This window comes from Rousettus aegyptiacus, unplaced genomic scaffold (assembly GCF_014176215.1).
Source record: "Rousettus aegyptiacus isolate mRouAeg1 unplaced genomic scaffold, mRouAeg1.p scaffold_m13_p_11, whole genome shotgun sequence".
NCBI classification, from domain to species: Eukaryota; Metazoa; Chordata; class Mammalia; order Chiroptera; family Pteropodidae; genus Rousettus; species Rousettus aegyptiacus.
In genome coordinates this window covers 49,981,051-49,997,813 of record NW_023416286.1, presented here as the reverse complement: position 1 = coordinate 49,997,813, position 16,763 = coordinate 49,981,051, and the positions used below count along the sequence as shown (strand labels likewise).

Below are 16,763 nucleotides of genomic sequence, written 5' to 3'. Positions count from 1 at the left end.
AAAATTTAACAGGAGATACTGAAGGGATGTTCTGAGTTTTCAAAATGTCGACCACATGAGATTATTTTGTAAACATATTTCCCTTCATTGTATAAATTACAGGAATGTGGAAGAGCTGCCCTATTGGGGCAATAATGAAGACATTGCATATTTTAAAAGAAGCAATTATGCCGTTTGTCTTACAACTGGTGGTGTCTAAGAGTTGTTCTAATAAGTAATGCTGACTTCACTCAAATACTAATATACCTTAGTGAACTTAGCATTAGAAGTATAAGTGAATGAACGGTCTGACCAAGTCCATCTGGAAACTCGCTAAGTGATATTTAACCTGAGACTATGGCTTTAAGAGAAACTATGATCCTGAAAGTCAGCTCAAAGATATTGGACTCTTGAATATGATGACAGCACCATGAGAATATGACAGCACCATAAGCCAATTTGCATCTTCCAAGCTGACTGCAGAGACCATCAATGGGTCAGAATCAAACTCTTCCAAAATCAATGCAGTGTGATCTTTATCTTTCATCTCCATATGTCGTGTTAACACTTAGCATTCTCCTAAAAGTTTATAAATTGGTTTTGAGTGAGTATTGCAAGATTTATGGCCCTTTGAAACAACTCCTTACCTCTTCATTTACAATCAGCTCTTTGGAATAAATACATTTGCCAATTTTTGCCATAAACAACTTCCTTAGAATGACGTCCATCACCTACCCTTTCACCATTAAAACAGTTAGCAGATTTCAGGGATTCTCTATCTGCAGATCATGCTGCCGTCTATGGCTAACAGGAGCCCTCAGAACAATCCATCTAGGAACAAACAGGCCGCACTGTCACCTACACGTTCCCAAATACCGCGTAGTGCATGCCAGTTGTGTGAGTTAAGAGCCGTTATTTTAAAATCATCTTCAAAATTCCTCCGCTTTTATTTGTTCAAAAGAGATGACACCCATGTTATTACATTACTGTAACTATAGGGTAAAACAGAGGGATGAAAACTTATCTCTAACTAGAAGGTAGAATTGTCCTTGATAAAAATCAATAGGCTTCATTTTTATATTTCTACCTACTAAATTATACCTCTTGGCTCTGATGTCTTTCTTGGTCTTCTTGACATATGCATTGGTATAATCCTACTTATGTGTGCATCTCTGGGAGGCTGCATGGCAGAATACACAAGTGCATGGATTCTGAGGCTGTACTTTTTGACTCCTGGTTCTGCCTCTCATGAGCTGTGCCCTCCAACGGGTCATTTAACCTCTCTGTGCCTCAGTTGCTTCATCTTTAAAATGGGGATGGTGATTCCTACCACCTGTGGTCATTGTGAGCTGTAAAGGATTTAATATTCGTACAGCATTTAGGACAGCACCCAGCAGCTTGCAAGAATTCTGTTTTATAAACAGTCTTCTTTGTTTTCTTAACACATTTACTTTTTATAAATTTCGTGATTTGGGGAGCATTTTCAAAATAAACATTTTAAAATTAAGAGATATCAAAGTATTTTTACTTTTAGGGGCTGAATATTTACTTATTTACTCCAAAACATCAGTAGAGTGGCTTTATGTTAAACTAAGAATCCACGTAGAAAGAATATCTTCAAAGCTTTATTCATTTCATAAATAATGTATTTTATTTTATTGCATATGGCTATTAAGGAGAGCATCCATGATCAATACAGACTAAATACAATGCACTATTCTAGTTCCATTTATTCTCGTCTCCAGCAGCGTCACATTGACCCTTATATACAGCGTGTACAGTGGAAGACAGAGCAAGATAAGTCTTTTGTCATATCACAATAGCAAGAAATATATTTAACATCTTGATATTCAGAAACAATACGTACCCAAAAAGAAAACACTGTTTAATAACTGTTAAAGTTTATATAGCAAAAAATATTTTAAATTTAAGGTAAGTCAGGCAAAATGTACAAAGACCCAATATACATTGTGAAGTTTTAGCAAACATAACATTTATACATTTTGGTTCCATTCTGTAAACTAAATTAAAAATGTAAATATTGCATATGCCTTTTCTGAAATGTACAGGATAGAGGAAAATTTAGTATATTATCAATTGTTTATTTGCTTGTTTTAAGTTGCAGTATGAACATGAACCATTTGTATAGTGGCATGACTACTCTAAGTATAGAGAACTGCTTAAATACGCATCATACACTGCATTCGGCAGGGTCCATTCAGTCCTATTGTACCTGGGAGGAGTTACATAGCAAATACCACCCATGAATTCCTAGTCCCAAAACTAAATCAAAACTTTAGGACATTTTATACATTTTTATAAAGTATATATATTATACACTGAAACTGACTTTTAAACTAACATCGTATGGTCTATGCACTGTTGTGATTTGTAACTTTAGAAAAGTAAGTTTTAAAAATGTTCGGGGGGATCACTTTACATTCAACTTTGTCTTGCAATACAATCCTCTGTTCTAAAAGTTCAGCATGGAAGCAGGAAGACTTTTGCATTGCCATTAAATATATTTTTAAGACATTGAATTTTTTGGTCTTCCTCTTTAAAAAGCCTCATTTTTATTAATGCATTATTCTATAGTCATATATATCTATATATTTATATATATTTTTCTCAAAAAAAAAAAAAAAAAAAGCTCATACCTCCAATGAACTACTGTAACCTCTACGAGACTATCAGAGAAGATAGGCACTGGGGATGCACCCACGGGAGAAAAAGGTCTACAGCCCTCCATCACGTGTCAAGGGAGCAGCGAGATGACATGACATTCTGCTGGTCGAGGGCAGCAGTTTTAGGTGACACCTATGATAATCGCCACAACACTGATATTTTCAGAACACTGAAAACGTAAAACAAGGGTAGTCTTGTCAGGAATTTTTTCCACAAGTGACATGTTCTATGAGATTGTTTCTCTTCTTTTTCTTTTTCCATTAATAACACAGGGGCCGGAATGCCTCTTTTATCAGTTTCTTTCCTTCTTTTTCTTTGTATTGTTGTTCAGGGCAGCCTCATTGGCCCATACGATAGCATTATAGTAAAGATAATAAATACACTTTTTTAAAAAGCTGCTAAACTGGTGACCACCCTTGAATTGCTAGCATGCCTACATGAATTTTTGGTTAAAGAAATGCAAGCTCAAGATTAAGGATAGCAGAGACATTTGAGCTTGTTAAATAGGATCAAAGGCTTTTGCAATTTGAAGTACCTACATAAACATCTACATAGAGAAGATTAAACAAGTCTGTTAAAGGTAAAAAGAGATATTCACCCCCTTCCCCAACCCCAACCCTCCCACCCCCACTACCCAATACAGTTGATGATTTTCAAAAGTAGGTTGCTTCAGTTACATATAATTATTATTTATTAATTTATCTTCAAAGTCCAATCTCAAATTTCATTTTCATTGAGAAATGTCAGTCCCACACTGGGCTCTGTCTGTGAGTAAACACGCAGGTACCTGGATTGGAGTCCAACAAGCAGCTGTGTACTGGAACCAGTTTAATAAGGCTGATGACCACACTTGCAACACATTCAGCAGATACACAGGAGGTCCTGCAAGCCCCCAACCACGCAAATCCGGCTTTACCTGGAACTGAGGTAGGACTGTGGTAGTTTTGAGTGTACGCCAGTAAATACCAGATTTTACCACTTTAATGGGTATTGGTAGAATCTCCTAGCATGCTGAGGGACAAATCTGCTTTGCCAAAATGAAAGTAAGAAGAAATTAAGACACCGGCCACAATTTAAAGGGCCAATGAAGACATCCAATTTTCTTGAGAATAACTTCTTCAGCAAATTGTGTTAAAAACAAAAAACAAAACAAAACAAAACAACACAAACAACATGAGGAGGAATGCCCCCTATGGGAACGAGTGAGCGAGGCAGGTATTCTTGCCTTGTTGGTTCCATGTCTAATAAAGTCATAGATGTTTCAAAACATACTAATTGCTCAGACCCAAAATAAAAATTGTAAGCAGCTTCAGATTTTAAAAAAATGCTGAGCATCTTCTTTTAATGAGATTCTCTGGTGTGTGATGTCATTGTGATAAAGCCAGACAGATCTTCACTCTGAAAAAGAAAAAAAGACAGCCGTGGTTGTCAGGCTAACAGAGCAATCTACAGAGTTAGGCAAGAGGTCCTTTTTAACCTGCTTTTCCGATGTGTCACTTTTATAAAATGGTGCACTTTGGGAAGCAAACATTTATTCATTTCATTTTCCAGGAACAAGTTTGATGGGTCAATTATTCAGTTTCCCTGGAGGCAGAAGTATTAGGTTTAGAGTGAGTTGTGAGGTCCATACAGTGAGGTTCATATTTTCAATTTAAGAAAATTATTCACATGTGCTTTTGTGAGATATACCACTGAAGGAGAGGTAGAGGCATAATTCTACCCTTTAAAGAGAGGAGCTGGGAAAACTAGCAACGGCCCCTCTAACTGCCTAGGTCTTGGTGTGTTCCTTCATCGTCACTGTGGAGGGGGTGGGGAACACAGCCTTCCTTACCGGGCTGTTGTTAAGATGAAAAAGCACAGCATATTAAAGTGCATTGTAAACAATGCCAATTGTGCAAATGTGTATATAATAAGAAAGCAGGAGTCCACTTCACTCTTTCAGAGTGAAGACTCAGCTCCTTTAACCTTTAACCTTTCCCCAGTTTCCAACATTTCGGAACTTGACGTGTTCCCTCTTTATGAGACAAGAGCAACTTGAAAAATGCTGACATTTCATAGCACATTTCATAGCACGTTAAAAAAAAAAGCTTCTAAGCTTTTTAACAAAAATGCCAAGTTGTTCATTTTCATCACTCAACACAATCATAGCTACTCAATCACATGTGGACACCGCTGGTCACGCCCTGTCTTAAACAGGTCAAAATTTTCTTCTTTGCAGTGGTATTTACATACCCTGCATTATTGATCATTTAGAATTCCAATCCTAGATGCTCACCACACTCTTAGGTTTATTTTTTTGTGACTCTAATTCTTTTCTGCTCATGTTGAGCTCAGAGGACTGATCCCAGTGAGGGATTTCCAGCATGTTCCGCAACTACGAATGAGCATGTGAAACCGCTCTGCTCCGTGGGTCAGGCAGGAAAAACAAAAGCCTGTACGGACAGGGGACCGTCAAGTACAATGTAAACATTGCATCTTTTCATGACTGTTTTTGAAAGTTCCCCACAATGTAACATTTTGAGGCAGTGATAACTTTTTATCTCATTATTATTAAAAAGCCTCACTTAGGTCCTTCAAAAATTTTAATAAGTAAACTGTTCTGCAAAGGAAACCTAATAGAAAACAAATTCCTCTGAAGGAATGATGTATCCTCTGGCTATTTCATTCATTATTGTGATTTCCAGTTTTAAGTGACTGCAGTGAGAACCAGAACATCCCTTAAAAATGCATCCCTTAAAAAGCAGGCATTTGCTAAAATCCACCCGGAGTTGATTCCAACCCTAAAGAGAATTTGCATTTTGTCACTCAGGCCTTGATTGTAAGACAAAATCCCACTGTGGATCCACTTACATAAAGATTTCTAGTCACAGTTTATTTTATTTTTGCACTAATGATTAGCTAGCTGTGGCTAAACTGTCTCCTGTTAACTCTAAACCTATTATCTTGAAAACAGCTAAACAAGTAAGTTCGTTAATTCCTCAAACTTAAACATATAGTCACATAAATGAGGGGAAAAGCGTTAATTATTGCTGAAAATTTTGCTTTCCATTTCCAAATTCATAGGGCCACAGTCTTTTTCACTCCATTTTCAAAGAAGCTTTATTGCTATGAAACAAGTCCTATCATTAGATGTCTGTGTGTTCTAATCAAATTGAACATGTAATTTTATTTTCTGAAAAGTACGCAATTATAAAAACCTGAATGTCTATGCATAACACTAGGATAAAAAGAGTTGATAAAAGGCAAGGAAACACATCATTCATGCATTTGTTCATAGAATGACCTTTAAAGATGTTTTTACTCTAGTGCAGGGCCTCACTGAGGCACATGGGATATTGATGAGTGAGAGAGAGAGAGTTCCCGCCATAACGGGAGTCATGTGACAGCTATTCTCTTGGAAGGCAGTGAAAGCAGCCCTTTCAAATGTGGGCAGCACTCTGAAACCACCTGGATTGTGAAGGACTGCCAGGCTGCAGTTACCAAGAAAGTTATATCAAAGGTGCAACAGACACAATGGCTGTCAGCAACCCAGTGATGCAATTTAATGTCAAGACAGCGAGGAACCCAATTCTCCAGGAGGCTGAGCAGCCCCTGGCCTCTACGTAAGAGGGCAGGAACATGATCCTACACATGGGCCAGGGAGAGCCACTGATGACTGAGGGAAGGAGGCTGAGCGTACGTGTGTGCACGTACACAGACACACACACAAAGCGCTATTACAGGGAGAGGAATCTGTTCATGGCACATGGGACAGGAGCATTGAGCAGACTTAGGCCAGGGGGACCAGTGAGAGGATGGTCACCAGCTCAGAGACAGCTATCTAGGCATGAGATGTGGATTGCTTCAAACACATTCTTAAATGTACAGATGTGCACCAGAGCAAATAAACAACGTGGATGCACTCTGTCTCCTGTTAAGTTAAAACACAACTGCTTTTCATGGATGCCTCCTGTCACAGCAAAGGGAAAAAGTAGAGACCTGTGGGCCTTCCCATGGCCTATGTAACTTCAATCCATGCCATCTAGCAGCCTGCCACTAAAACACCTGAGGTTTACCATCAACTCCTTCAACACCCTCCCCCACAGGCTGCAGCTAGTTCAGGAAATCAATTCGAAGTCTTGGAAGTACCCACACCACACATAAACAGAGCTAGCCATCAGAAATAATCATTGTTGAGATACGAAAGAAGAAGAACAAGAAGAAAAGGCTTTGAATGCCTCCAAATCAGACTGAGAGGACTATAACTTACTGAGCAAAAAAATTCCGACAAAAATCTATGGAATGTAAATACTCACTAAGAATGCACAGAGAGAAAAAAAAAAGTCTGTTTAAGAAACCTAACTACAATTTTTAATGTGTTATGAAAAGAAGGCCCAAGACAGAAGCTGTCTGCCTCAACTGAGATCTAAAACACCCTTTCCAACAGCCAGCTGTAAATTTCTGGTGCACATGCCAGCAAGGGTTCTGAGCTAGGACCACAAGGAGGGAACTGGCTGAAGGAAAAGGTGTCGTGAAAACTACTTGGGGAAGATGCCTCGGCTAAAAGCATTCACGCGTGCTGTCACTCAGGCAGATTCTCAGTAGCCAGGCACGGCATCCAGACATTAAACCCAGGTCTCAAGGATACATGGGAACTATTCCCTGGGTGTCACTCCCCCATCTCCAGAAAGAAGGGACAGGCACGCGGGAGCTGGAACCTCGGAATGCGAGCCTTTTTATTGTTTGCCTTTTTATTGACTTACTTTTAAAGTAAGTTAAATTATCGCTCCCCCGGAAAATTAATCCAGTTTATGTAGACTAGAAAAAAAGTCTTCTAACACCACTAACCTGACATCCTCAACCTTTAAATATTTCTGCTTTCTAACAATGAGATTCCAGTAAAGTTTTGTTTATTTTATTATCTATGTTAATTCCAGTAGAAGCAAAGAACAAATGATTAGTTTTAGGATCACTCCACACTGGATACTCATTAAGATGGGACACATTACTTGAACATGTTAGATGCAGCAGCAAAACAAAAAAGAAATATAGCAAGAACCATGTATTGCTCATGAATGCAATTACTGAAAAACCTACCCTGATTCTTTTCCCAGAGGTAATGCATCTAAAAATAATTTAAACTTATTGATACTCATTGAATCTGTCACATAATTACACACTGCACTATTCTGTAGCTTAGACATTGCTTTATAAAAAACCCGTTCACAAAGGCATCGATCTAGACTTACTTGATTAAAAAAAATTTCAGCAAAAAGATTAAAGTTGTTCCATATGACAGGTCATGCAGGGTAGCTATTCCACACTTTTTATTTGCTGTCATATATGACAAATGATGTTCATTTGAGGGGTACAGTCCCATGTGCCAGTTATCATAATTCCCTGGGGACTAGTAATAATTCTATGCCTTGTCTCTTCCATTTAAAAGAGCAATCAGAATGCAAATGAGCAAGAGTAAAGGTGGGGTCCATTAAAGACCCACCTTCAATCTGCTCTGGTTTACCAAAAACAAAAGAAAAAGAAAACAAATCCGTTAAAAACTTTGCCATTTAAACAATCAGGAAAGCTCCCTTGCCCTGGACACCACAAATGCCAAAACACTGACATGCCATGCCACCTGTGAGGTGGACTCCACGATTCCAGTAACATTAGTGGAAAATACAGTGAACATCAGATCTAGAATGTAGGGCTCCACGTAGGGCTCCATATACGTACAGCTCTATGTAGGGCACCACGTGGGCCCCCTGTGGAGCCCAGTGCAGTTTCCTGTGCAGCCCCATGTAGACAGAGTCCCATGGAGGACTTCACAGCGCAACTGAAGGGAGCAGGGCCTCACAAGCCTTCTGTGAGCAACACTGGACCAAAGAGAGCAAAAATCCATTTAGTAGGTAAAAATGACTTAACATTTTCAGGCATATCTGAATTAAAAGTGTTGCAGATACTATTTACATGACAAAAACAAAATATATTACTTAAAATTAAAGTTTATGCTCCTGGTAGCAACTATGATTAAGAAAAAATTCTCTTGTGAGCCCGAACATGTCCTTCAGCCCCATTTAGATCTTTCATGTTAAACACAGAATTACAGGAAAAAATAAACTTTTCAGTTACACTAGAAATTCCTAGAAAAATAAACCTGATAATCAGGATCTCTTTTACTAAAAGCAAAATGCTCTCAGAATACACCAAAAAAAAAAAAAAAAAAAAAAAGGTAAGGTCGGGTGTGATAACAAGCAAGCCAGAGATTCTAAGAAAATAAGAAAAAACAGTTACTTGAACTTTTCTTTTAAACTGGAAAAAAAAATCACTTAAAAGGACAATATGGAAGAAGAAGTTCCCTGGGACAAATGAGGGCAGTAAATTACTTTACCATTCCTCTATGTGAAAGATTTAAAACTTTCTTTTATATGAACTCATCACTTCCACTGACAATTAAAATCATTTCACTCTGAATGCTGGTTATTAAAGAAATTCCCTAGCATCAAGTTGTAACTTGATATCAATGACACAACACGATGGCACAATTTAATTTTCGTATAAGGCTGGGGTTAGTAAAAGGCATCTCTCCTTCTTTGGTTCCTGTTTAATCCTTCACAAAAGACTGTCTTAATCACCAAAGACTAGAGCAACCAGGCCTCCTGGACTGTCAACTACTGCACTTCAAATTTTTTCCACATAGTTTCACCCAGAACCACCTATATTAATTTTATAGTGTATAGCCTTGGCTGACTTTATATCATAATACTTATACATCTCTTTCTTTTCTGGGCTTGTTATTAAAAAACCTGACATGTGCATCCTACAAGCTATTCTTCTACAGAAAGTGTTTGCCACCATAGCTGCAGCGGCAGCGTCCACCATCATAGGAGAAATATTGCTGATTATTCTTCAGCACAAACACCCGAGGGGCAAAATGCCTCCTGAATGGCTGGTGGGGCCTTCTCTCCAATTATGAAATGTCAGAACTTTCTAGGTAAAATCCAGATGAGGGAGCATCAGCGATTTGCCCAAAGCCTAGCAGCTGGTTGGAAAAAAAGAGAGTCAGTAACTTCTTCCAGAACTTTCCTTACTGTCATCACTGTTAATTTTTGCAAATAACAAAAGAGGTGTAGGACTGGGGGAGGAGTGGGGAAGAGGTTTAAACTTTCACTTGAGGACTAGAATTTAAACTTTTACATGGTACCATTGGCTCCTAATAAAACTCTCCCCATTGACGCAATGAATTTGTTTTGTGCATCTTGTCTCCCCTGTTAGTCGAGGAGTTAGCTAGATCATGCCTGTCCCCAGCATCTGGCACAATGCTTGTCCAGTCCTTATAAAGCTTTGCTGAATTAAACTGAAATAACTCATGTGATTTATGTCATTTCTCATAGGCAGAAAGCTAAATAATATCTCCTAAAGGTGAACAACATTTTAGAACTGTCTGAGGTCCAAGAGAAAAGACCTCACTGAGAGTGCATTCTAAGACAGAGGTCAGCAAAGTTTAGTCAAATCTGGCCCATCGCCTGTTTCTGTAAATAAAGTTTTATTGGAATACAGTCAAGGTCATTCATTTGCATGACTGCTTTCACACTTCAATAGCAGAGTTGAGTGGTTGTTACAGAGACTGTATGCCCCAAGTAAGACGATGAGGGGAAAGGAGGACAAATTTGTCAAAATAACACTGTATATTTCCATCTGCGTGTTACACCTGGAGACTAATGATACCACCTTTGAAAATTATCTGCAAGCTTACGCACGTGCTTTAGAAATGTAATACTGTGTACTAAAAACCACGCTATCTGGTTACAGACCCTACTGAAAATAAGGAAGCTAGTCATGGAATCATTTATGAAGCCAGCACACTTTTGGAATTAATTTCCCTTACCTATGGCTCTTTATGTGATTTTTCATTAATAGCACAAAAGTACTGAATAACTCTATTACTAAACACATGCCATACTACTCTTCTTTCAACTTCAACAGAGGTAAAGTCATAGATATGGGATCTGCAATTCAAAAGGACGCAAATCTTTTTCTTATGTCATTTGAGAATGTGAATATAAGAATGATGTTTCTGTTCTACAAAATAATAAGGATATTTAAAAGTGATAATAACTTGCCTTAAAATCACAAATATCCTGTGCATAGTGTAATTCTTTCCTCAGATTTAACACATTACACTTATTATTTTATGCTGATATAAAAAAAACGCCTATATTTTATCTCACTATAAAAATATTTATGTTGCTTATATCTGAAGTTCTCAAAACTAAGTAGTATGTTTTTTCCTTTGAAATTAAGGTAATGGAGAATAATTTATTCAAAATATACCCATCCTCAGGAGCCTCTTGTTACGTGTCATTACAAACAGACCCTTCTTTCCTTCAAATATTAAATATTTAAGAGTTGCTATTGCTTTTTTTGTTCTGTTTTAGTTCTATGATTCTATCACTGAATAAGAAATACATTCATGAGTATAGTTAAAAAGGTATACCTTTGGGATTTTAAAATATACTCTTTTTCACATTTAACAAGAATACAGTAATTCGAAAATGTATTAAAAATAGGTGTAGTGAAGTGCTTGTCTTTCATTCTAGGAAAAAAAGAAAAGGTTAAAGAAAAAGGGAAAAATTGTGTAATACATCGCCACTCCCTATCCCCCACTCCCTGAGCCAGCGGCAGGGCCGTCTTTCTTCTAGATACTGCGTTTAGCTGGACACAAGCACTGTGGCCTGAGCAGCCTCTGCTTCTCAACTGTAGGTAAATTCCCTCCTGGTCTGTAACATTTGAATAACATAGAATATCAGCTTTGTCTTTTTGGAGGAAGAATGTATTTAATTTAAAAGCTCTTGTGCAAATGGGCACCCAGCTTTTCAGTATAGGATCCACCCGTAAGGTCAAGGCTGAAGGTCAAACTCTACTCAGGAATTGAAGTGCCCACTCTCTTTGCCCCAGCACAGGTCGGAGTACTCAATTACTACTACCAGCCATCTCAAAAGCATTCCTGGGTGCTTAGGAATGACTCAGGGCAAGCTGACCCCACGCCTTAAAACCACATGCCATTTCCATGGCTCAAGAAGACATGAGTATGCAAAGTTATTGGCTCCACCAGAGTTAGGGGCCTGGGGTACCACTTATGAAAATGGGGACATAATCCTCCTGCCTTGAATTCCTCACTGGGTTACTGTGAAACTACCAAATGAGATTTTAGGTATAAAATTTATAAATAAAGAATACAAACTATTCGTATATTTTGTCATTTGCCGAAAAGCACATGCTACGGGCATGACTTCTATCTTGTGGTTGGATCCCTTTGCTTTCTTCGTATACTTTTAAATGATGTACACACGTAACCATATGTTTTGTTTTGAACTATAAAGACTTCTTAATCGCAGGCAGCCCTTCGCTGCCAAGGAAAGCCTATTCTTCCCATCATGCTCTTTGGGCTAATTTGTAGAGCCACAGCCGTGGTATCTCTGAGCATATGTGCCACCACAGCTTTTTGTTCATTCAAAATTATATCCATGAATGAGATCATGAACAACTGAAAATTCAGCTGCAAATAAACAACTGATGAACACACAAAAACAATGGCAAATAGTTCCCCAAATCAAATGAATAAACTTATTTTAATTAGACAGAAGCAGAACAGAAGTAGAATTGTTTTTCTGGGAGTAACTCTAGGCCGTTTAAACCTAATAGTTCTCAAACGCTGCACAGAGCGCCTTGCCTAGCTGCTTGATGGAACAGACTCCCGGACAGGGCTCACATGTGTCCCTGTGAAGGCAGCTGCACCACCAGAGAACGCACAAATCCCTCTTCACGTCGCCATGTACCCAGCAAGCATGACGCATCATCAGCTAGCTGGGCTCAGGTTAGGTGGGGTCATAGGCTAGTCTGTTCTTTCTGGTTTATGCAGAGAGGTACACCAAATGGAGTTCGCCAGACATGCAGATGACAGACATAACAGGACCAAGTCCATTATTAAGTCTGCACCACAGACAGGTGGAAAGAAGAGTAAGGTCTTTTACATGCTGTGCCCTAGAGCTTCTCAAGTTTTACACTCTTGGCTCCAAACTCCATTAGCACTTTCTCGGTAAGGTGGAATCTCTATGGAATATATAGGCTAATAAATGACCAAACATTATAGTTTCCGAATCAGTTGAAGAACAAATCAATTTCAGTGTAGCCTGAATTTATCTTCCCTTATGGGAAAGCAGACTATTTGGAATGCCCTGGGTCAGGGAGAGTTAGGAATAAGGCACCACACGTCACGAAATCAGCTCCAAGGGATTTGTCCAGGGTTTGTCCCGGGAGACGGCCTTTCTCTGCAGGCTAGGGGAGGCTCTCCAAACCCTTAGGTTTTTCTGCTAAAAAATTAGGATAATAAAAAGAATCTGCCCTCTAAGAAGGTAATGAGAATTAAATACAACTTAAAATGTTTTATAAATTATCAGGTACATTATAAGTACGTTTGTGCAACTGAGTATGCAACTCTATGACTAAACACTTACACTTTGATTTTGCTATTTTGTGAAAATTTCTGGCTGCCTTCCTCACTTTAATTATATCTCAGTGTCTTCATTCCAATAGAAAAAGTTTAGGGTTTTTTTTCCTTCACATTTTACATACTATTTTTGAGAAATTCAAGAGTTGACGTATACCTCACTAAGTAAAAAAAAAGATAACTATTAACAGAAGTATGCAATTCCAATAGAAAAGTTTTAAAATGCTCTATGCTGTTCAAAAAGTTCCCTTTTACACTGTTAATATGAACTAAGTCTTTACAATGGTTTCCAGGTTCCGCACTTTAAGGCCCCCTTCCTTGTTACCTCCTTCACTTCCTTATAATTCTTTCCCTTCTCCCTGTCAGCCACATGGGTTTATATTCTTATCTTGCAACTTACTAGCAATCTTCTTCCTGCCTCAGGGCCTTTGCACGGGTAGTCATTCGCTTTGCTTATATGAATGCTCCCTCTAAATATCTACGAGACTCGATTCCTCACCACCTTTACGTCGTCACCTTCTCCCTCTCTCCCTTCCCTGCTTTGTTTTCTAGAGCAGTTATTACTAACTATACTACTTCATGTTCTGGACACACTGCAAAATTAAGCTTACTTCCTAGGTTTCAAAGGTAGACTTGAAGACTCAGTATCTTCTGTTTTGTTCTTTTTAGTTTGGAAACTAAACCCTTTTTCTTTCTAGCTAGTACTTTAATATTTTTTAAATGGGTGAAATATTTTTAAAAGTATTTAACACATAATAATTGGTATCTTTGTAATGAAAAAATATAAAAATTTAACAATCTGGTGAAATCTAAAGTTGAAGGGAGCTCTAACCCCTACTGCCTCTGTCCCTCCTGCCCTACAGCCCACCCTTCTACCCTCCCAAGCAGCCTTTAAGTGAAGTTCCTGTCGTTTTTTTTCTTTTCTTGAAAGAATAGATAAAAAGCGGTAAAAGGTAAGAACGACAGGAAACTCACCTGGAACTGACTTCATCAGCCTGATGGGTTGGAAACACAGAGCTGCCCAGCCAAGTGGGCCTGCCCTCCCCCGACAACAGCAGCCACTGTGGCGGAGGGCAGGGGGTCCAGCAGAGGCAGGTTCTCAGAGCAGGAGGCATTATGGGTAGAGGGGGCTGCTGATGGCCAGGAGGCCTCCTCTGCACAGGAGAGGGGGGCTTTCCTGGGTAGATCATGGGTGTCTGTAAAAAGGATGGGACACACACTTTTACAAAAGACTTCGGAGCTACCTCCACATCATTCATTATAGGTGCATCCTAAGAAAACACAATCCTATTTGGAAATTATTAGGATGACTAAAAACTTAAGCAATTTTGAAGCATAAAAAAAATCTATGATTATGTTAAATGTTTGTGGATTATTTACGAGAAAAATGTTAACTAAAATATGAATGTTTACTTTTTATGGAAGGGCACAGTTGTGCACAAGCAGCAGTATAAACATATTTTAAATGTGACCTTTCTCATATGTACAGCTGTAAATGCAGAGGGAAAGGTTATGAAAGAAGTAATGAGTTCACAGGAATTCATATCATGCAGATTAAAGAGGAAGCATCTTTGTAAAGCAATAGTTAAGGGTGAGCAAGTAAGAATCAGAAAGGAGACCAATAACCTAGCACTGAGAAGTTCTGGAACACTACCATTGCCAACAAAGACTGGACACAAAGAGAAACACTGGGATAGTTATGAGGCAAGGCTGCCAAGAGCTTAGAGCAGGCTGACATGTAGGAGCTAGGACCCCAGCAAAATCAAACTGATGGCCTCTCAGAGAAGAAAACTAATGCTCGGGGTACATCAGATGTACCCCATGTGTGTGTGGAGAAAGGGCTAAACTTTTGAGTTGTTCCATCAGAATTTTCCAGCAAGGACTCCACAGTCCCAGCAGGGACATCCCATTCTCTGCCTTCAGCCAAGAATGCCTGAAGAGTGGGTACCTACTGAAGGACTCAAAGTGGCTGCCCAGAAAACAGCTTGTGTGGGGTGCTGTCCAAGATGACTATAAAGGCACCAAGTGGACAGAGGCTTGTTTCAGATTTCCCTCGTATCTCACAGAGCATCTACTCCGGTGTTGGTACACAATGAGCTCTCAATAAATTGATCGGCTTAAATGTCAACTGTCTTCCAGCTTTAGGAAATGGCTGAAGACCCCATGAATTCTGAACATTCCAGCTGAACTGCAGGGACTCCAGAGCTGTGAAGATGAATGCTTATCACCCAGAGTTATTCTAGGAACTTAATTAAATGCTTCATGCCGGGGAAACTTGGATATTTTACAGCAGTGGTTATTTCATTTGGAACGAAGACTACTAATAAGCCAACACTACTGATAAGCTGAAACTGCAAATAATGATAAGTAAAAGAGAATTAAGGTGAGTCGGTTCTACTGCATCTTTAAAATTCTGCTATGACCCTAACTACCAAAATGTTATTTGGAAGCTACATAAACTTTAAACTTTAAAAGAAAATGCTCATTTACAATATTTGCCAAAATAAATAAAATCTAAAAACTGTTTAAAAATTCATTAATGTTTATATTTATAAGTTTGTCAGGCTTTCATATTTCCACACCATTCGTTATTTATTGGTTTTAGTTTTTCTGTTTGTTTGTTTACTCAACTAGTTCGAGATATTTTTCTGAAACTGACTACGCAATAAATTTACACTCCTGGATTTATAATATCCCTAAGGAAAAAAAATACAGATTTTTAAGTTTCACGACTAATATATTTCTGCTAAAGCACACCTGAATATTTTCAGCTGAACCGTACATTTATTAGAAGTCTACTTGGCGCAGTAACAAAAGTTCTTTGTAGAAACTTCACCAAACTTATTTGATATATGTTAACTGGAAGAGCATATGAGTAGCTTATAGATTAGTATTCTGTTTCATATGCATTTTAAAAGTGTTATTTGTAGGTCACTTTAATGCTGGAAAACAAAAAATACAAACTATGATATAAAAATAAAATAGAAGTGTAACATCGCCACAAATCACTTTAGTAGTTTATATATATATATATATATATATATATATATATAAATCTCCAGGCTGTGGTGTAAGAAACTGATCACTAAAATCTTCCTTTCTAGAAATTTCTGTTTTAGAAGCTCAGGAGCTCAGCTGTACCCACAGCATACTGGAGTGCTACTACCTCCACTTCTGATCTTCAATCAAAATCTAGCTGCTGCTTGTCACATTCTAATCCATGCCATATTTAATCCTACTTACAGTCTGGAGGTCCTAATGTATTATTTGCATCATTTTTAAATTTAGTAAGAATATCCTGGCCTATTTCCAAACTTCTCCCCCTACCTCTTAATTTTCCCCTAATTCATGCAACTACCAACATGCTCTCAAAGCCTGGAACAAGGAAAGGCAAGCGAGACGCCCACATAGACCTGCGCTGAGCTCTGGGAGGGCAGTGGCCTGGAAGGTGATGGCTTTGGGGGTGGCCTCTATAACAGACTGAGAATCTCAGGCATTAGATGGTCACTGACTTCAGTGCCTATTTTCAATGACTTCCTACCACCGGCACTGGGCAATGCAGCCAGTGCTCAATTCCTAGGTCCAAGATTTCACAGAAGGGATCCAAACTTCA

The 16,763-nt window shown here is 38.5% G+C and overlaps 1 protein-coding gene across 2 annotated transcripts in view; it reads right to left on the bottom strand.

Moving 5' to 3' along the window:
- Positions 1-1,591: 1,591 nt before the first annotated feature.
- Positions 1,592-16,763, bottom strand: part of IRS2 (insulin receptor substrate 2) — a 28,516-nt gene continuing 13,344 nt past the window's right edge. Inside the window, exons 2-3 of one of the 2 annotated variants that reach the window (XM_016145257.2) lie at positions 14,126-14,346; positions 1,592-4,062 (exon numbers count right to left, since the gene is read on the bottom strand). In XM_016145257.2, coding sequence (XP_016000743.2) covers positions 14,141-14,346 — 206 coding nt within the window. In that variant the 3' untranslated portion in view covers positions 1,592-4,062; positions 14,126-14,140. The remainder of the gene's footprint in view (positions 4,063-14,125; positions 14,347-16,763) is intronic. The other variant, XM_036228809.1, reaches the window with a different exon arrangement.